This window comes from Notolabrus celidotus, chromosome 3 (assembly GCF_009762535.1).
Source record: "Notolabrus celidotus isolate fNotCel1 chromosome 3, fNotCel1.pri, whole genome shotgun sequence".
Taxonomy (NCBI): Eukaryota; Metazoa; Chordata; class Actinopteri; order Labriformes; family Labridae; genus Notolabrus; species Notolabrus celidotus.
Window position 1 is genome coordinate 8,309,094 of NC_048274.1, and position 21,416 is coordinate 8,330,509.

General features: G+C 42.5%; 1 protein-coding gene across 5 annotated transcripts in view; it reads left to right on the forward strand.

Annotated features, from left to right (window-relative positions):
- gpc5a (glypican 5a) overlaps positions 1-21,416 on the forward strand; it is a 175,906-nt gene that overhangs the window by 33,020 nt on the left and 121,470 nt on the right. For all 5 annotated transcript variants that reach the window (XM_034680647.1, XM_034680642.1, XM_034680643.1 and 2 more), the window contains exons 3-6: positions 6,976-7,436; positions 7,506-7,739; positions 15,947-16,083; positions 16,165-16,290. In XM_034680647.1, coding sequence (XP_034536538.1) covers positions 6,976-7,436; positions 7,506-7,739; positions 15,947-16,083; positions 16,165-16,290 — 958 coding nt within the window. The remainder of the gene's footprint in view (positions 1-6,975; positions 7,437-7,505; positions 7,740-15,946; positions 16,084-16,164; positions 16,291-21,416) is intronic.

The window sequence follows — 21,416 nt, forward strand, 5'->3', positions numbered from 1 at the left end:
TTTTCCTTTCTTGATAAGATGGCTGAAGAGAGACAGGAAGTGTGGGGAATAGAGAGTGAGGGAAGACGTGCAGCATCGGGTCATGACCAGGAGTCGAACCCACGTAGCTTCTGTACATGGGGCGCAGGCTTGAACTGCTAGGCCGACCTTGTAGCTAAGGAGTGTGCAGAAGCAGTTTAGCCAGGAAGGAACAAACTGGCTCAACTCAACTCCTCTTTATTTATACAGCCCATTTCATACATTCAAGCATGCAGCCAATATCAGAAAAAAATAGATAAAATCATTATAATAAAATCAATAGAGTAAAATAAGATATATATAAGAAAATAAATAAAACTATTACAATAAAATCAATACAAATAAAATCAGCTGAATAACAGAAATATAAATAGAATAATTAGAATAAAAAAACAATATAAGAAAAATAGATAAAATAGTTACAATAATATCAATAGAATTAAATCTGATAAGTAATGGAAAAATTAAATAAAATCATTATAATGAAATCAGAAAAAAATCACATCAGTTAAGTACCAGAAAAATAAAATAAAATAAAATAAAATAAAGATAAAATAAAATAAAGATAAAATACAATTAATCCTTAAAGACTTAGACCATTTTTGGGGGCGCCAGACTCTCCTTAATTTATTTTGAATATGCTGCATGAGGCTAATGTGGTATCCTTGGAAAGCTGAGAATGTCTGCTGTAACTGAGTTTTTAAAGCTTGTTGATATGATTAGCGGTTCAAAAGTTATCAAACATTTAAGAACAAGTAGCTGCTGGCGGCTGTCTAGGTCTTAGAGGGTTAGACTAAAATTAAAATGATCCTAAAACAATGGTCATAAAGGTTATAATGCTCTAGGGCTAAAAGGAAATTTCTCCAAGTTAAAAGCCAGATTAAAAAGGCAAGTCTTAGGTTTACTTTTCTGAAGACACAGAGAGCTTGCTGTTTTAATGTCCAGAGGCAGATAGTTTAGAGTTTAAGGGCATACAAACAGACAGCTCTCTGACTCTCTGACGTCAGACACACTTAACTTACTGATAAAGAATCAAAGATTCAGTCCACAGCAGAGCAGATTGTTGAGCTGATTAAAGGTAGACATGTTTATTTCTGCTGTAAAGATTGTCTGTTTTGAATTGGTGTGTATGTGGTTTCCTGTACTCCTGGAGCCAGCCTCAAGTGGACGCTTGAGGAACTGCAGTTTGCAGCACTTCTGCATTGGCTTCAATTCTTACAGCTGGAGGTTGCCACTTGGATTAACTCATATTACACACAGTCAGCTGATCCCTGCAGCTTTTGACCTGATCTGACTGAGAACAGTTTCAGTAGGTTTGAATGTTCCTGTTTTAGAAAGGTAAAAGATGCACCTTCTCCTCCTCCTCCTCCTCCTCCTCCTCTTCATCTCCTGCTGATCCTCTCTCTTTTCCCTTCCTCCCCTCGTCTTATTTATATCCTCAGGCTTGCCCAGAAGCCTTGCTGCTGGTGTTGGCCTCCAAGTGAGAGACGCTTCTTCACACTTTCTCTTTGATGAAAAATAGTGTCATTAGCGCTGCATGGACAGCTCCCAGCTCCTGTGTGGGTGTTCTCTTTCTGACACAGCAGACTTGTTTGGACAGCAGAATCACTGATCAGCTTATTCTCCGTGCTGTTGTCGCCTCTCTGGACGGAGAAATCTGTAAGCGAGTTGATGGTAAGAGTTTGGAGACATGAGAAGATTCCAGTTGAAGAGATAAAACCTACACAAATTCATTTAGAAGATGGATTTTGTGATGTGGTTTGACAGGTGGGATTCATTAACTCCTCAGTCTAATGTGGTAAACCCCCTCCTTCAGCACGCGTAGTAATCCCTGTGGGACCCTTCATAACCCTGCCTGCTCTGCTGTGTACACCCGAAGGCTGTAATAATCTCCAACTGTACTCCTGCAGCACATGTTTCCATCTCTCTGTATTTATCTGCCTGTCTCCTGTCTGCTTCATTTACTCACAAAGACACAGCACACTCTCTGCTCTCTCACAGCTGCCACTCTTGTCTTTACACATCCTCTCTCTGTTTCTCACTCGCTCTCTGACCTCCCTGTGTAGGAGTTACAGCTTTTCTGTCTCATGAACAAACATCTCTTAGTCTTAGATCTCGTCAGACCTGTCACGTCTTTTATCTTTCATTCAAGACCCAGGATCAGACTCATCTTCCTGGCACCTCCGCGGTATGTCAGACCACTTTCCGTTCCCCCTCCCCGGGGGGCTTTCGGTCAATCTTTCCACGTCAGTGCGTAGCGTACAGGACTTGACCGTCTAAGCCTTCATCATGCTGGTTACCCCCCTCTCAGACTATCAGCCCCCCTGCCTGGCTCTGGGCCTTCACCCGGACTGTTTCCCCACAACTCATGACCAGCACATGACAGGGGAATGGCCATGGCTCAGGTATTAGCTGAGACAAAAACATAGAAAAGAGACAAAGGGATAAAGGCGAGCTGGTGGAACATTTTATTCTGAGCTGAGTTATTCTTCATGTCTGGAGAAAGATACAGAACTCACATATCGTTCTTAGATCGTCTTGTGAAGTGAGCCTTCTGTAACTTGTAATATTACGATGAGTTGTGCTCTGTTTTTAAAAGTTATGAAGATCTAAGTCATTGTCAGTGCCGTGCCAATTCACACAAAAATTTAACTATTTCATGTTCATTTCTTTAGCTGCATCTATATTCTTCTTCAGTAGAGCCTCCTATACTTCAGTCTCCAGCCCTTAATCACTGACATTAACTAAACTACATGAATTACTGTATTCCACTGTAGAATCATAGATGGGTATTAAGTGTAAAAGACAAAAAAATCTGCAGCTATGAAAACTTAGAAAAGCACATCTAACTCTGCGACCTGTCAGCTGAATATTTGGCTAGAGGATCTGACTTTAAAGTTCCAACACACAGAAAACATCCCCTAAAATAGAGGAGCGGAGGGAAAGAAAAACTTTACAAACAAACACTTAAAACTGGTTTATCATAACAATGATTACATGGAAGAATAGAGAGTACACGTTTAAGGAGAGGAAATTCAAGGATGTGCGGCCGATGAGCGGGGGTCCCGGAAGGGCTACAAATGCAGGAAATACACTGAGCGCACCAATCACAGGGCTTGCAGTCTGCTTCGATTTGACACATAGTTACTTTTTGGAGGAGGTGCAAAGGCCTCTGCATAGGTACGCCTCTGTGTAAGCCAGATTTAGCTTACGCAGAGGCCTACACATGTAGGCTACGCTGCTAAACCAGTCCTGAAAATGAACTCTTCCTCATTCTCGAAAAGCTACACCTCTCTAAACCAGACCAGCCTGTTGGGATCAGTCCTGATTCGTTCATAAATGTCACAACAGCTGCTTCACAGGTACCATTTACTACATCTGGATTACTAGACCCATAAGCAATGCTGAATGCCTGTTGGGTGCTGTAAACCTGAATTTAGCTACAGTAAACACAGCACTCAGTAACTCTCCTATGCTGCCTGAATATGAATGGTAGTTCTCTGCCTCCAGAGTCGTTCACGTTCCCGTTCATGAGATGTAAACTGAGCGGTTCAGTTCACCGTTCACCAGCCTGTTCACGCACATCACTGGTCACTGTTGTGTATTAAGATTATTATTTGCAGTCAGAAAACCAATTATAACACATGCATATGTGAATACCGTATTAAAACCAGAGACCAGTGAAAATGATGAAAGGTTGTACTTTAAAAATGAGATAATATTTGTATTAACTCATCATTTTTTTAAAAAATTGAACAAATATTTGAGCATTTGAAAATAATGTCCCATTCTTCATAATAAATAATCACAAGTTCTTTGAGGTGTACTGGTCAGCAGCTTCTTGTGGTCCCTAAGACCAGTCTGAAAACCAGGGGTGGCCGTGCCTTCTCTGCAGTGGCCTCCAAACTGTGGAACGAACTCCCCCCCATGTTAGACATTAACGACTTTTACATCCCGTCTGAAAACGTATTTTTACTCCATGGCTTTTAACCCAGCATGAGAGTTGTGTTGTCTCTGCCTCTGTTCTTTTTTTGGATTTTTATTTGCTCTTACCGCGTTTTCATTTTTTAAAGAGTTTTATATTTTATTATGATTCAACTTCAAATTTTACCTCACTGTGCGAAACTTGATTGTTTTTTAAATGTGCTATATCAATAAAGTGGATTGGATTTGATAATTACTGCTGGGGTGTAGTCGTCAAAGAATGACTGACACAAACTGAAAAGTTCCTCACAGGAGCTTTAATGGAACTCTAACAAGGACCCGGCTGTAAGAGGTCATCAAGATTATCCTGGTCCATGTTTTTCCATCCCTTACTTCATATTCAGCCAGCTCTAAGATAATTTACAAAATATCAAACACTCTTCTTAGACTGCTCTTCTACTTACATGATGAAGAGAATCCATCGCTCAGCAGGAGACATGCTTTTATTTATTTCTGTCTTTGAGTACATCTCTGACTCGCTCTTTTATCCTCTTATGTGACTTTTGGATGCCGTAATGCTGTAATATTCCTCAAACAGCTGCACTTAGAAAACACAAACACACCAGCCAGCAAAGCTGGATTTAGCTTACAGCGCCTGGTACGTTGCTGTGGCAGACAAAAGAGCAACAGCAGGATGTGAAGTTGGTCCTGAAGCAGCAGCCAGAGCATTAGACTGTCAGAGTGTTAAGCAGAAATACTCAACAATGATGAAGAAATCATGAGTGGGGGAATCATGTACTTACAGGACGGGGATGCATGTTTGTAATTTGAGAGTAAGCATTTCATCCCTTTAAACATTCTCTGTTATGTTCTTATTTCAAAGCAGCATGAAGGCTCCTGCTTTGTATGCAAATGGAGTAGATGTTAATATAATCTTTATTCTCTGAGGAAATAATCTTTAATGTTCCTTCCCCTCCCTCTTCTCTCTGAATCTTTCTTCCTCCTCATTTCAGTCTCTTAACCTCTGCCATATTCTGTCACAGTGCTCCTCCTCTCTTTCTTTTCCTTTGGATCCCTTTATTTGCTCATGCTACGAGAACTCCCAGGAAACACAGAGTCTTTTTCTCTTCACTGAAGCTGCTCATCGTGGTTTGGCAGAAGAGCTTGGCTTATTTAAAAACTCTGTGTTCATGTTACGGGAGCGTCCACACTCTTTTCTTTTAACCACTTTTTTTGTCAGCTCAGCTTTTGATTAGAGAACAAATTGCCTCCCTGCACGTTCACGGCTCCTCATTCCAGGAAGGCGCAGGGGGCTGAGACTCCTGCTGGGACCCCTGAAGACTTCTCTTCTCTTCTCTTCTCTTCTCTTCTCTTCTCTTCTCTTCTCTTCTCTTCTCTTCTCTTCTCTTCTCTTCTCTTCTCTTCTCGGGGTTAATAAAAATACTGTCTCTACAAGGGCACTGTATTTTAAATATCCCTGATTATATTTTGCAGCAGTAGCCTCAGCCTTTATGAGCTTTAACTTCTCTTCATATCTCTGGCTCTTATCACGCAGCAAGAACAACTTACAGACATATACAAGTGTTGGTTAAATCGTGGTCCTTGCAGGAAACTGCACCAGAGTGCATCAAATGGAAAATTCTTGTTTCCTCCACAGAAAGGCCTCAAATAGTTATTTGAAATATTTGAAATCATCATGAGAAGGATCTCTGTACTGACTTAAGTCTGGTTTATACTTCTGCATCAAATGCCATAGCCTACGCCATAGATCTGCGTAGCCCCCGTACCTATGCAGAGGCCCAAGTAGCCTGACGTGCACCTCCTCCAAAATAATCGTTAAGCCTGGTTTATATTTCTTATATATATATATATATATATATATATATATATATATATATATATACTTGGGGGCAGTGTGGTCTCTCTGATAGTCGGGTCTTTTCCTGCCCTGCTTTGTTTTCACAGCGATTCAGAACGTATTATGTTAAATTAGATCTGATGAGCGTTTCTGTTTATCATACAGCAATGATTACAGGGACAAATTGAGAGGAGACAGAGGAGGCGATGAAATGTGCGGCCGATGTATGGCGATTCCAGAAGGGCTGTGAATGCAGGAAATACAATGTTGTCCAGTGGACCAATCAAAGGGCTTTCAGTTTGCGTTAATTTGATGGATAATTACGTTTGAGTGGAGGTGCACGTCTGCTTATTGCATAAGCCTCTGCATCAGTACGTGGGAAGTAAAAACCAGGATTAATAGTAATGTTATGTGACGCGGAACGCAAGCCCTGTGATTGGTCTGCTGGACAGCATTATATTTCCCGCATTTACTAGGGATGGGCGTTTCAAGCCAAAATTTTTCGAATAATCACCATGCTCAGTCTCTGGAAATACGTGTGTAGTGGTGTGAGATTCAGAAATGAATAAAATCGTTGCGACTGTTGCTAATTTGTTGCTATTTCATGCAGTTAGCATTCTTCTTCTTCTGTTTGCTAATGCGGTTAGCAAACAGTTTTAAGACACTCTGCAGTCACCGTCTGGCGGGAATACTATATAACAACCAGTCACAGGTAAAAACGATGAAAAGTTGTACTTTTAAAATGAGAAAAATATTAAAATTAACTCTTCAATTTTTATAAAGTGAACAAATATTCGTATTGCCCATCCCTAGCATTTACAACGCTGCCGGAATTGCCTTGCATCCTCAGTGCTTTTCATCTCCTCCGATGTCTCCTCTCTATTCTTCCCTGTAATTATTGCTGTATGATAAAAATCAACATATATCAACTCTAGGTCAACATCGGAATCGCTGTGAAAAAGTAAACAAAGAATGTAGCCGGGCAGGAAACAGGCGACCTGACTATCAGAGGAACCACACTGCCCTCTAGTGTTTCGACTGCAGAGCTACTTATAGTACTTTACTACAGCAATGCTTGTGTCTAAGTATAAACCAGGCTTTACAGTAAGAACCAAAGTCTGCCTGTGAAATAATATTTCTGTCCCTCTCTTTCTCTCCTTCTCTCCATCCCGCAGAGACCTTCGAGGTCCTGATACGACAGGCAGAGAATCACACAAACGTCATCCTCCACGAGTCGTACCGCACCATGGCTGATCAGGCCCTGGGCCCCGTGCAGGAGCTCTTCACCGACATCGGCCTCTTCCTGCTGGGCTCTGAACTCAACGTTGATGAATTGGTGCAGAGATTCTTCGACTCTCTCTTCCCGCTGGTCTACAGTCACCTCATCAACCCCGGCCTCAGCGACATCTCATCAGGCTACGCTGAGTGTGTCCGGCAGTCCAGGCGGGATGTGCGACCCTTTGGTGCGGCGCCGAGCCTCCTGGCTGATCAGATTGCTCGCTCGGGGGTCTCTGGGAAGCTTCTTCTTCAGGCGCTGCACCTTGGCATCGAGGTCATCAACACCACAGACCACCTGCAGCTGAGCCGGGAGTGCAGGAGGGCTCTGCTCAAGATGCACTACTGTCCTCACTGCCAGGTACAGATGCATGTCTCTGAAGTTTATCAATTACAGGAATCTCTGATCTCACAGTAATTTTCTCCGCAGGGATTAACTCAGGCCAAACCCTGCATGGGATACTGTCTGAACGTGATGCGGGGCTGTTTGGCGAGCATGGCGGAGATCGACACTCACTGGAGGGAGTTCGTCCGCTCGCTGGAGGGCCTGTCGGCACGGATGCAGGGGCTGCAGGATTTGGAGCAAGTGCTTCTGGGAGTTCACACGCTGCTTCATGACGCTGTCGGACACGCTCAGAAAAATGGACCTCGCCTCTCAGCACAGGTCAGCTCTGCTTCATGGAGAGATTTACTGATAAGGAGGATTGACTTTTTACTGCCTGAAATACTTTTGATTCTAAGAATAACTTAACCGTTAAAGTACAGGTCACGTGCACGCAGAGTTCCCACGCGTCCTGGAAAATCTGGAAAACCTGGAAAACAGTTGACCAGTTTTCCAGTACTGGAAAACACCTGGAAAATGGGAGAAAAAGTAAAATGTCCTGGAAAAGCACATATAGTCCTGGAAAATTATTCCAACATGGCTGCGTGCGACCTGACCCTATTAACAAAACACATCCCTAACCATTGAAAGTTGAGTGCATGATGTGCTGGAAAAGACAGCGACACTGCGCAACTTTTTTCACATCTTTTCTCCCTCACTTCATTATCATGCATTCACAGAAAACGGGGGTATATTGTTTATGTTTTATGGTACATTAACCTTGTAGAGTGCTCTTTTGATTCAAAGAGTCTTATATTTAAGTTATAGTGTGACCAGTGGAGTCGGGCAGAGAGCTTGGGGGTCTGTGCCTCACAACTTTCTCTGCAGGCTGAGAGCTCAATTACCGTACTCTAGCTCAGTTGTTCTCAAAGTGGGGTCCTGGGACCCCTGGGGGTCCGTGAACCATAGCGTGGGGGTCCGTGAAATAATTTGAATACATTTCTAATAAATTATAAAATTGTGCTGTGTCATTACAAAACAGCATACACCATTGTTATGATACCATTTGGTGGCTCGAAGGGATATGTGAGTCTTGCTACTGTTAATTTTCTGAAAGCGTTTAAGATCAATTACTTGAAAAGTATAAATGCTGTCATGTTGAGTCCACAAGGAATGAAATGACCCTCTGTTTTAAAGTATACAAGTGATATTTACTTGATTCAAATTGAAGGGTTATCTGTTTATCACCATGGTACAGGTCTGAAGTATTTACATTGATACGTTTTACAATACAAATAGTTCCAAGGGAAACTAAGAATGCAAATGGTAGTAAGCATGTACTTTAGTGATGGGAAGTTCAGCTCTTTTCAGAGAGCCAGCTCTTTTAACTCGGCCCCCAAAGAAGAGCCGTCTCTTTCGACTCCCAAACGGCTCTTAATTTAGGATCTTTTGTTGGCGTATATTTTACCTTAACTTTGCAAAAACTAATGGTTTGTGTTGAAAACCCTTTAAGGTACCGTGTTTTTATGAGCAGCCTTATAATTGCCCAATTTTGTGCATTTCTGTTACAAAACCATTCTCACCCTGATCCTGGGGTTAGGGATAGGGATAGGCTTAAGGTTACGATTAGGGTTAGGGTTGTGATTAGGGTTAGGGTTAAGATTAGAGTTAGGGTTAGGATTAGGGTTAAGGTTAGGGTTAGGGTTCAGATTAGGGTTAGGGTTAGGATTATGGTTAGGGTTAGGGTTCAGATTAGGGTTAGGGTTGTGATTAGGGTTAGGGTTCAGATTAGGGTTAGGTTTAGGGTTAGGGTTAGGGTTCAGATTAGGGTTAGGGTTGTGATTAGGGTTAGGGTTCAGATTAGGGTTAGGTTTAGGGTTAGGATTAGGGTTAGGGTTAGGGTTAGGGTTAGGGTTCAGATTAGGGTAAGGGTTAGGGTTAGGATTAGGGTTAGGGTTAGGGTTAGGGTTAAGGTTCAGATTAGGGTTAGGGTTAGGATTAGGGTTAGGGTTAGGGTTAGGGTTAGGGTTCAGATTAGGATTAGGGTTGTGATTAGGGTTAGGGTTCAGATTAGGGTTAGGGTTAGGGTTCAGATTAGGGTTAGGGTTAGGGTTCAGATTAGGGTTAGGGTTGTGATTAGGGTTAGGGTTCAGATTAGGGTTAGGGTTAGGGTTAGGATTAGGGTTAGGGTTAGGGTTCAGATTAGGGTTAGGGTTCAGATTAGGGTAAGGGTTAGGGTTAGGATTAGGGTTAGGGTTAGGGTTCAGATTAGGGTTAGGGTTAGGATAAGGGTTAGGGTTAGGATTAGGGTTAGGGTTCAGATTAGGGTTAGGATTAGGGTTAGGGTTAGGGTTCGAATTAGGGTTAGGATTAGGGTTAGGGTTAGGATTAGGGTTAGGGTTAGGGTTGTGATTAGGGTTAGGATTAGGGTTAGGATTAGGGTTAGGGTTAAGATTAGGGTTAGGGTTACGATTAGGGTTAGGGTTAGGGTTGTGATTAGGGTTAGGATTAGGGTTAGGGTTGTGATTAGGGTTAGGGTTAAGATTAGGGTTAGGGTTAGGATTAGGGTTAGGATTAGGGTTAGGGTTAGGGTTAGGGTTCAGATTAGGGTTAGGGTTAGGATTAGGGTTATGGTTAGGGTTAGGGTTCAGATTAGGGTTAGGGTTGTGATGAGGGTTAGGGTTAGGGTTAGGGATCAGATTAGGGTTAGGGTTAGGGTTCAGATTAGGGTAAGGGTTAGGGTTAGGATTAGGGTTAGGGTTAGGGTTCAGATTAGGGTTAGGGTTAGGGTTAGGATTAGGGTTAGGGTTAGGGTTAGGGTTAGGGTTCAGATTAGGGTTAGGGTTGTGATTAGGGTTAGGGTTCAGATTAGGGTTAGGGTTCAGATTAGGGTTAGGATTAGGGTTAGGGTTAGGGTTCAGATTAGGGTTAGGGTTAGGATTAGGGTTAGGGTTAGGGTTGTGATTAGGGTTAGGGTTAGGATTAGGGATAGGGTTAAGATTAGGGTTAGGGTTAGGGTTAAGATTAGGGTTAGGGTTAGGGTTAGGGTTCGGATTAGGGTTAGGGTTAAGATTAGGGTTAGGGTTCGGATTAGGGTTAGGGTTAGGGTTAGGGTTCGGATTAGGGTTAGGGTTAGGATTAGGGTTAGGGTTAGGGTTCGGATTAGGGTTAGGGTTAGGGTTAGGGTTCGAATTAGGGTTAGGATTAGGATTAGGGTTAGGGTTAGGGTTGTGATTAGGGTTAGGGTTAGGATTAGGGTTAGGGTTAAGATTAGGGTTAGGGTTAGGGTTAAGATTAGGGTTAGGGTTAGGGTTAGGGTTCGGATTAGGGTTAGGGTTAGGGTTCGGATTAGGGTTAGGGTTAAGATTAGGGTTAGGATTAGGGTTAGGGTTAGGGTTAGGGTTCGGATTAGGGTTAGGGTTAGGGTTAGGATTAGGGTTAGGGTTCAGATAAGGGTTAGGGTTAGGGTTCGGATTAGGGTTAGGGTTAGGGTTCGGATTAGGGTTAGGGTTCGGATTAGGGTTAGGGTTTGGGTTCGGATTAGGGTTAGGGTTAGGGTTCGGATTGGGGTTAGGGTTCAGGTTAGGGTTAGGGTTCGGGTTAGGGTTAGGTTTCGGATTAGGGTCAGGGTTAGGATTAGGGTTATGGTTAGGGTTATGGTTCAGGTTAGGGTTAGGGTTCGGATTAGGATTAGGGTTAGGGTTCGGATTAGGGTTAGGGTTAGGGTTAGGGTTCGGATTAGGGTTAGGGTTCAGATTAGGGTTAGGGTTAGGGTTCGAATTAGGGTTAGGATTAGGATTAGGGTTAGGGTTAGGGTTGTGATTAGGGTTAGGGTTAGGATTAGGGTTAGGGTTAAGATTAGGGTTAGGGTTAGGGTTAAGATTAGGGTTAGGGTTAGGATTAGGGTTAGGGTTAGGGTTCAGATTAGGGTTTGGGTTGTGATTAGGGTTAGGGTTCAAATTAGGGTTAGGGTTAGGGTTCAGATTAGGGTTAGGGTTAGGGTTGTGATTAGGGTTAGGGTTCAGATTAGGGTTAGGATTAGGGTTAGGGTCAGGGTTCAGATTAGGGTTAGGGTTAGGGTTAGGGTTCGAATTAGGGTTAGGGTTCGGATTAGGGTTAGGGTTAGGGTTCAGATTAGGGTTAGGGTTGTGATTAGGGTTAGGGTTCAGATTAGGGTTAGGGTTAGGGTTCAGATTAGGATTAGGGTTAGGGTTGTGATTAGGGTTAGGGTTCAGATTAGGGTTAGGATTAGGGTTAGGATTAGGGTTAGGGTTAGGGTTAGGGTTAGGGTTAGGGTTCGGATTAGGGTTAGGGTTAGGATTAGGGTTAGGGTTCGGATTAGGGTTAGGGTTAGGGTTCGGATTAGGGTTCGGATTAGGGTTAGGGTTTGGGTTTGGGTTCGGATTAGGGTTAGGGTTCGGATTAGGGTTAGGGTTAGGGTTCGGATTAGGGTTAGGGTTCGGGTTAGGGTTATGGTTCGGATTAGGGTTAGGGTTAGGATTAGGGTTAGGGTTAGGGTTCGGGTTAGGGTTAGGTTTCGGATTAGGGTCAGGGTTAGGATTAGGGTTATGGTTAGGGTTATGGTTCAGGTTAGGGTTAGGGTTCGGATTAGGATTAGGGTTAGGGTTCGGATTAGGGTTAGGGTTAGGGTTAGGGTTCGGATTAGGGTTAGGTTGCGGGTTAGGGTTCGGATTAGGGTTAGGGTTAGAACCACAAGGAAACTTAAGTAAACAGAACCAGAACCAAACTCAAGCAAACACAACCAGAACTGAACCAGACCCGATACACAACGTACCAGAACTGAACCAGAACCGAAGCGAACCAAACCAGAATCGTGCCAGAACCAAACCAGAACCAAACCAAACTCAACCAGAACCGAACCAGAACGTTCCAGAACCGAACCAGAACGTTCCAGAACTAAACCAGAACCGAACCAGAACCGAACCAAACTCAACCAAAACCGAACCAGAACCGAACCAAACTCAATCAGAACCGAACCAGAACCGAACCGAACCAGAACAGTGCCAGAACCGTACAAGAACCAAACCAGAACCGAACCAGAATCGAACCGAACCGAACCAGAACCGCACCGAACCGAACCAGAACTTAACCAGAACTGAACCAGAACCGAACCAGAACCGAACCAGAACCGAACCGAACCGGAACCGAACCAGAACCGAACTGAACCAGAACCGAACCAGAACCGAACCAGAACTGACCCAGAAATCAACCAGAACTTAACCAGAACCGAACCGAACCGAACCAGAACGAACCGAACTAGAACCGAACCAGAACTGACCCAGAACTTAACCAGAACTTAACCAGAACCGAACCGAAACAGAACCGTGCCAGAACCGTACAAGAACCGAACCAGAACCGAACCAGAACCGAACCAGAACCGAACCAAACCAGAACGATCCGAACCCAACCAGAACCGTGCCAGAACCGTACAAGAACCGAACCAGAACTGAACCAGAACTGAACGAGAACCGAACCAGAACCGAACCAGAACCGAACCAGAACTGACCCAGAAATCAACCAGAACTTAACCAGAACCGAACCGAACCGAACCAGAACGAACCGAACTAGAACCGAACCAGAACTGACCCAGAACTTAACCAGAACTTAACCAGAACCGAACCGAACCAGAACCGTGCCAGAACCGTACAAGAACCGAACCAGAACCGAACCAGAACCGAACCAGAACCGAACCAAACCAGAACGATCCGAACCCAACCAGAACTGTGCCAGAACCGTACAAGAACCGAACCAGAACTGAACCAGAACTGAACGAGAACCGAACCAGAACCAGAACCAGAACCAAACTCAAGCAAACATTATTAACGTCCTCAGGTTGGCATTGAGAAAAATCCGATGCCTCAGCTTGGATGGGCTGATCTGATTTCTCCTCTCAGTGAGTATTTGCTGTGTCTTCAAGAAGACTCTCTCTGAAGGAACAGATGAAGCCACGATACAGAGCCTCCCCTCCATCACCTGTATCTTATATCCTCACATGATTGGCTGCATGGCTGCCAAGCTGACCAATCAACACAAAGTTCTGCTGTGAGCAGAGCTGGGGTTGAGCACTGTGAGAAAAAAACGAAAGGGAAAAAACTGGGAGCCGGCTGTCTCTCGATGCGAGCCGGCTCTTCTCATTCACTATAAAGCATCGGCTCTCAGAGCCGCAGCTTTTGATCATGACACATCACTAATGTGCTTAATCTGTGTTACAATTATGAGGGGGTCCTTGGACAATTTTCTCACCTGTAAGGGGTCCCTGGATCCAAAAAGTTTGAGAACCCCTGCTCTAGCTAGTAGGAGTGCAAACTCCCGATAGTGAAAACAAAAGGAACAAAAAGAGCGACACAACTGCACAGAAACTCCTAGACTCCTTGACTACATGTCTTTCAATGTAGACTTCCACTGAGAGGAACATATTAGACTATTTAGGAACTAAATTAGGAACTAAATTTAGACTGTCATACCAGCTTGATCATCAATGATAATGTCCTGGAAATGTGGGAACCCTGGCACAGTTTTTCAGACAAATACACGCAGAGAAATGACATCATCCTGCATCCAATCATCAACCCAGCCCCCACCTCAACTCTTTTATTCAAAAATTCATAAAAAGTAAGAAGAGAACAAAGTTGGTGGAGGTTGACAAAAGTGTGATACACTTCAGAAGCCTCCATGTATATCCAGGGGTGCCCATTATTTGGTCTAAGTCTATTCTCTACAAAAACATAAACAGACCCCAGGAGTTGACTCTGGAGGAGTGACTTGTAGTGCATGTCATATTCTTTTCTCAGGGGCAGAGTTGTAGCCGTTTCAGAGAGCCGTTTACAAACACACACACTTCCTTCTTATATGAAGAGCTTCTGGTGCAAAGCCTTTTTGTTTTAATAAAGAATCTTTATTTATGTACAGTGACAAATCCCAACAGATATAATCTGAAGATTTTTTCAAAACAGAGCAGGTCTAGACCGTACTATATGTTCTATTATTAACAAAGACCCAACATCAAGACAGGATAAGATCCAGTCCCATCTTACAGACAGGACTCAGTCTGATCTCATCTTAATCCACCATGAGCAGAGCACTTTGCAGCATTTAGCAAGTTACAGTGGCAAGGACAAACTTCCTTTAACAGGCAGAAACCTCCAGCAGGACCAGACTCATGTTAGACACACATCTGCTGAGACCATGTTGGAGAGAGGGATAGAGGGAGATGAAGAGAGAGAGATGATAGTGGTGAGATGGATAGTAGTAGTTGTAGCAGCTGGAGTCTGGCATGTCCACAGCAGCAGGCCGTCTACGGCAGAGATCCAGAGGAACCTACGAGACAAGGGAGCTCAGGGACTCCAGGAAGGTCTATGGTTAGTAACTTTAACGGGACAGGAAGAAAAAAAAAGTATGTGACAGACAGACAGAGGTGAGAGAGGGAAAGACAGGATCCCAGTGTGTCAGTTCCACCGGCAGTCTAAGTCTAAATCAGCATAACTAAGAGCTGGCCCAAGCCTGATCCAGCTCTAACTATAAGCTTTATCAAAAAGGAAAGTTTGAAGCCGACTCGTAAAAGTAGAGAGGGTGTCTGCCTCCCGGACCCTGACTGGTAGATGATTCCAAAAGAGAGGGGCCTGATAGCAGAAGGCTTGACCTCCCATACTACTTTTAGAGACTGAAGGTATGACGAGCAGGCCTGTGTGTTGGGAGCGTGGTGTTCTAGAGGGGTATTACCCTTTCTGGTTTTTTTTAATAGAGCAACTTTCATTCAAATTAAATGCAATTCAAAGTGCCTTACAGTAATTGGAAAAAATAAAATAAATCTAATATATATTGACCAATTGCAATTAAATGTACATAAATAAAACAATTAGGAATTAAAAAACTAAAATAAAAATACATAAATAATAAAGGGAAATAGTTCAGAAATCAGTAAATAAAAGATAAAGTATAACTAGTGAAGACAACAAAAAATATAAATAAAAACAGTAAAAATATAAATAAAAAAGTAGTTGAATAAAAAAAAGAAGAATAGAAACAAATAAAACAGTTGAACATTACACAAATTATAAAGTGACATTAAAATGATAAATTAAAAAGAAGAAAAGAAGCCAACATAAAAGGAAGATTAAATAGATGGGTCTTTATTTACTTTCATCATCCCCTCCTCAGGTTTAGACTCACCCAACAATTAACCCGTCTTTATCCATAAACAATAATAAATCATGAAGTCCAAACCAAACATTTTGTAATGCATTGTGTTGTTTGCTGACCCTCAGTGTTGCTCCTGTCTGGATGGAGACACAACACTTCCATCTAGTGGTCATGCAGCGCCACAGCAGCCTGCCAGGCCGCACATGCTGTGCATTAGAAACTGGAAATGATAGGCTGAGCTGCACTAATGGCCTCAGTATAAACAGCTGTCACTCAGACAGCTAAATTAGGGCCTATTTGTGAGGCTCCAGTACAGTTTAGTCTTTAATAATGCATGCTTCTCCTTCAGTGTTTAGACTTAAATCTGGGTCTGTCTCTTCGGGTAATAGGTGCACAAACTGTGTGGCCAAGCGAGCAGGAAGCCTGCGCAGTCAGTCAGCATCCAGCACAGCAGAGACAGCCGAGAGTCCCTCCCTCTGAAAAGTCTCCTAAGGGCGTCTGGGGACTCGCTTGCTGTCAGGAGAAGGTGAGTAGGTCAAAATAAAAGATGTGTGCATAGAGAAATGTCCTTTTCTGATTTAAGTTAATTAAAGCTTCATCTTCTCAGGGACTTTCTGAACAGCTTACGTCTCTATCGGACGTACTACGGTGGCCTGGCGGATCAACTGTGTGTGAGTGAGCTGGCCTCCGGTGATGGGCTCTCCTGCTGGAACGGCACGGACATCGTAAAAAGGTTTGTTCTTAACAGGTCAATAGTACAAATGACAAATTCAATAACTCCGGCATCGAGTGGCTTAAGGTAAGGATCCTCCAGAGTGTTCAAAATCTCCCAGAGTTCAGTTTGATCGACTTCTTGTGGCCTCGAAAATCCACAACAGACCTCACACTTTGAACAAAAGCATCTGCAGCTGTTTTGTTTTCTTTATCTCATTGATTCAGATTTTATTACTGAATTTTCTTGCCCATCTTGAGGAGAGGGGTCAGTATTAGAGACCCAGATTGTTTTGACAGCATCCCGAGGCTCCTTATGCGAGACTTCCACCAGATCCGTGTGTGGTCTGTCTCCGATCCGCTGCGGTCCGGTGCAGGAACTAGAGCAGGACCTTACAGCTGGAGTCATGTGACTGAGGTTTTCCTGTGGTAATTACTGAATCAAGGATTCTCCTCCTCCTCTCCTCATCCATGTTGTCTTTCTGGTCCTCTGAAAACCTCTGACCTGTTGACTCCAGGCCTGGCTCCGCTGATCATGAAAGTTTGTTGTTGTAGTTAAGTGAAATACGATCTGGTGATAACACAGAGTGTTTTATTCTGAAAATGAACCGGATGTTTTCATTTTGTTTTGGTGCCTGACTCCCTGTCCCACTCCATCTGCTCTGTTGAGATTGATGCGTCGTGCTCCGGCATCCATCAAGAAAAGAAGTCTTGTGTACCTCATCCAGAGGGCTGGATGCTGGAACGCAACGGAGCGGATCCATTGGAAGTTAACACACTGACTAGAATAGAAACCTATCAGATCGCGTGCCATGACGGTTCAGAGACGGACCGTACATGGATCCGGTGGAACTTAAGGAAAACAACACAGCTTTGAATCTCAAACATCAGATTCTGACTTGATTTTAAAACCTGTTCTGAAGTTCTGGATGATCCTGCTTTGTGCTGTTCGTGGAATTACTTGCAAACACTGGACTGCACGGAAAATCAATCCTTTGTAGTTCCTCTCTTGTCCAAAAATGTGTTTGTTTTCTTGTTTCTTCACTTAAGTGTTTGAGCATAGCTCTCCAAACTAGTGAACATGTGGAGTCAGTAAAAAGAAGAGTGATTAATCATTTATCTGCTGCAGAGAGAGAGTTTCTCTACACTCACTAATGATTTCAGTTTCACACATAAATGTAAGAGATACAGTTTGAAAACATCATACACTTAAACATACACTACATAGACTTTCCTATGAATTAGGAGACATACTTTATGTGTCCAGTAGTTTGATTTTTGGAAAAACCCCACCACACAGAAACTATCATTTTTCAAAGCGGAGCATTTTTATATTTCTTATAATATCTCTGTATCGTAAAACCAAAACGTTTTATTGAATTATTTAACCTAAATACACACCATCAAATCTCAATCTGCTCTTTTTGTAGTCAGTTCTGCCAAACAAAGATTGTTGTGGCATTAATGTGTTTTCTGTTTTGCTTCTAAACTTAAACAAGGTCCTTTTTTTGAAGTCCTACCGTGCCTTATGGTTATTTATCCACCAGCAGTATAGCTAACAGCTGTGAAAAATACCCCGAGGAAAAGGACTCCGTAGCCTGCCAGGAACACTTTTTAACTCTGAACAAATCTGAACACGAAGACTGGAAGACAGGGGGAGAAATATGTGCTTCTTATAACACTCCAACATTGATACAGTAGATTTATTATCTCATCTGACTTTGTGCATGAAATCAGTTTAACCATCCTGCATCAGAATTACTCTCAGATCACAGAAGACCCCCCCCCACATGTTTATAACCAGGGTTCATTAATGTCATCTATCAGCCTTTATCAGACTTTGTAACAAAAAGTGCTGTTCATAAAAAAAAATAATAGTGGTAGTTAAATAGAATCAATAAAAATTAAAAAAAGACTCCCAAAAAATGAAATAAGTAAAATTATCAAAAAAATGAATTTAAAAAAAATGTTAAAACTCAAGATAGGAAATTAGACTTGCCAAAATAATATAAATTAATAAGATAATAAAACAATAAAAGATTAAACCTGTAAAATAAGATAAAAGGCTTCACTACAAATAAATACAGCAAAGTAAAACAGAATAAAATATTCAAATGCTGAGATTTAATACATACAAATACTGGGAATAATATAATAATTAAATAATCCACAAAAAAAATAATAAATTAATTTAAATTAAAAATGAAGTGATTATATTGTATATTTTTATATAATAATTTATAATATGAATTTTAAAATAGACTTAAATTTCAACTAGATTATAAATAGATAAGTGAAGAAGGAAGAAAAAATTAGTTCAAAGCAAGACTAAAAATGTAGGTCTTGAGTTTGCTTCTGCCCTTAGATATAATAAGAAATAAAAATAAAAATTCAAGTAAATTGTAAATTAAATTAAATTATAGTAAAATAAAATAAATAAAATAAAAAGCTGCCTCGCTATAAGTCTAGTTCTAACTTTTGGTACAATTAAAAGACCACTACTTGAAGACCTGAGAGCTCCCAGGCTCTAATAAGAAGTAACAAGACCATTAAGAGATTTAAAAACCATCTACCTGGACTCATACGTTTATATCCCCAAAAATACATCACACATGTCTTGTGTGAGTGGAACCAAAATTAGTGGCAGCTTTTGGTTTGTTAAGAAAGTTGATGAGACAAAATGTTACTATATTCTCTTAAAGGTGGCTTTAACAGCAAGAAGAGAAGAATTGAAAACCCTATAATGCAGCAGCCTGTTACAGAAGAGTAAGCTATGTTTAAAGGCCTGTCTAGAATTAATGTAGATATCATGTCGTACAAATTACTTAAAGACATTACTTTAACAAAGAAAGGAGACGAATATATCACTGAAAATGGCTTCAGTGTGCATGAGGTTGCAGGTTTCAGCCCCAGAGACATCACAATGTGTGATCCTAGCACGCCCAGGTCATTTGTACACCATTTGAACCCCCTCTAAAACACACATATACAGTGTACTGCCCACACAAACAAGCTGACACAGTGTAGAATTATTCTATTAAGCGTTGGTGCTCTCTAACATACATCTCGGATATGAATGGTTTGGAACCACAGCAGACAAACTGGCCTCTCGTGTAGTATCCGTCAGCGGCCTTGTCTCCATTACATCACCGCTCTCCGTCTTAGCCACGCTGTCATCACTCAAGGACCTCCCCATATATCCTCAGTCTGTGGTTGTTCCTCTTAACTGTCAGCTGCTGTCAGCGCTGTAGAAATGGCAAGTGGGCCCGTATTTCAAACCAGGCCGAGGCTTGTGTTGCCAGTTTTGGTTAGACGCTGCATTGTGAAGAATGACAGCCTTGTTCAGTCTGTTTCACAGCTGCTGTGTGAAGGTAAGGTAGAAGGAGAGCACCGGGGCCATTCTGGAAAGGGAAGCACGGATCATACTTTTCGTTCTAGATACCAATATCTGGGCTTATTGTATCGACTCTGTCCAAACAGAGCAGGTCTAGACCGTACTCTGTCCTATTATTAACAAAGACCCAACATCAGGACAGGATAAGATTAAGTCCCATCTTACAGACAGGACTCAGTCTGATCTCATCTTAATCCACCATGAGCAGAGCACTTTGCTTGATACCTCAAATTAGCTTAGCCTTCTTTGTGACGTCTACATGTAAGAAATCAAAGAGTTGCATTGAACGAGTCAGCTTCAGATTGGCGTCTATGTCATGATGACTGATGCAAATATTTAGGTCGGTGATCTGTCTCATGAAGAATACAGCATCTGTCGACGGACTGTAAACAAAGGAAGCACAAAGTAAAGGAAGTTGTGACCATGAGTCCCTTATCTCTGTCTGCTTGCTGCACTGTGAGCCTTGAAAAGTTGGCCATCTCTCCCAGAGGCTGCATCGCTCTCAGATGATAACCAGCGGGCTCCAAGATTGATGAGTAATACACGGACTTCTTCACACTTCTGGCATTGACAGCTTGCCTGTTTCATTTTTTGTTCTTTTCCAACACATCTCCACAAGTTTCCATTACAAAGGAGGCAGCCGTCTCAGAGAATAGAGATGTTTCTGATGTGCTGGAGAGAGAGGCAGACCAGCGGGCTGCAGGCTGTCTATCATCCCTGCCAGCAGGCTCTGGGAAATATTTACGGTCTGCAGGCTTCCTTCTCTCAGCTCTCTAACCCTCCTTCCTCTTCTCCTCATTCAGCGCTTATTGATGAGGACTCATTCACCTCAGGTTCACTCGCAGGTTTTCATTTTGATTTGATCATTACAGAGAGGAAAAAAAAACAAGTGGAGGCAGAGAGCTGAGGGATAGAGAGACATTTAGAATCTGGGGAAAACGAGGCTTAGAGGAGACTATCGAGCCGAGTCCCTGCTGCTGAGCGGGCTTCCTGCAGATCTACAACCCTGTGCTGCTTTCTATTAGCCTCCAACCATAGATGAGAGGCTGGGAGTCAACACAAGCTGAGACTAAAGCAATAAATAACCTCCTGCCTACGGGTCATAACCCAACATCCACTGAGAGAGAGGGGAATAAAACTCACTGCCGGATGGTGGCTGATTTACAGAAGCTTATCGAGGCCTCAGAGGCCTTAAACGATTGGTGCAGTTGTTCTCTCTCTCTCTCTCTCTCTCTCTCTCTCTCTGTGTGTGTGTGTGTGTGTGAAATTGTACACTGCAGTGTGTGCTTGGATGCCTTTTATAACAGCTCTCTGTACATGCTGGTGCAGATTGTTTTATGGTCTTAAAAAGTAGGGAGTTGCATCAGAGCTTTGTCTTATTTAATAAAATGGGATAAAGACACAAACATGACTCAGGAGCTGGAGATTTAAAGCACGTCCTCATCGGGGTACCGAGTAAACAAAAAGATGAAAAACAATCAGATAAGATCATAGAGGAGGAACACACACAGCTTTCATCTCCACGTCTTTGTGCATGCAGATGATGGGGTCTGACTCGTGGTAAACACAGCCTCCCTCTGTGTTTGTTCCTCGCTGACACACAAACTGAGAGGGAAAAGGAATGAGGTTGGACCTCATTTCTTCTGATTAGTATTGTGTCTTATTAACAGTTTTGTCATCTTTTGTGACAGCTAATTTCACCTGAAACAATCCCATCCTGAGTCGCTGATCTGAAGTAATGTGCGAGCTGGTGA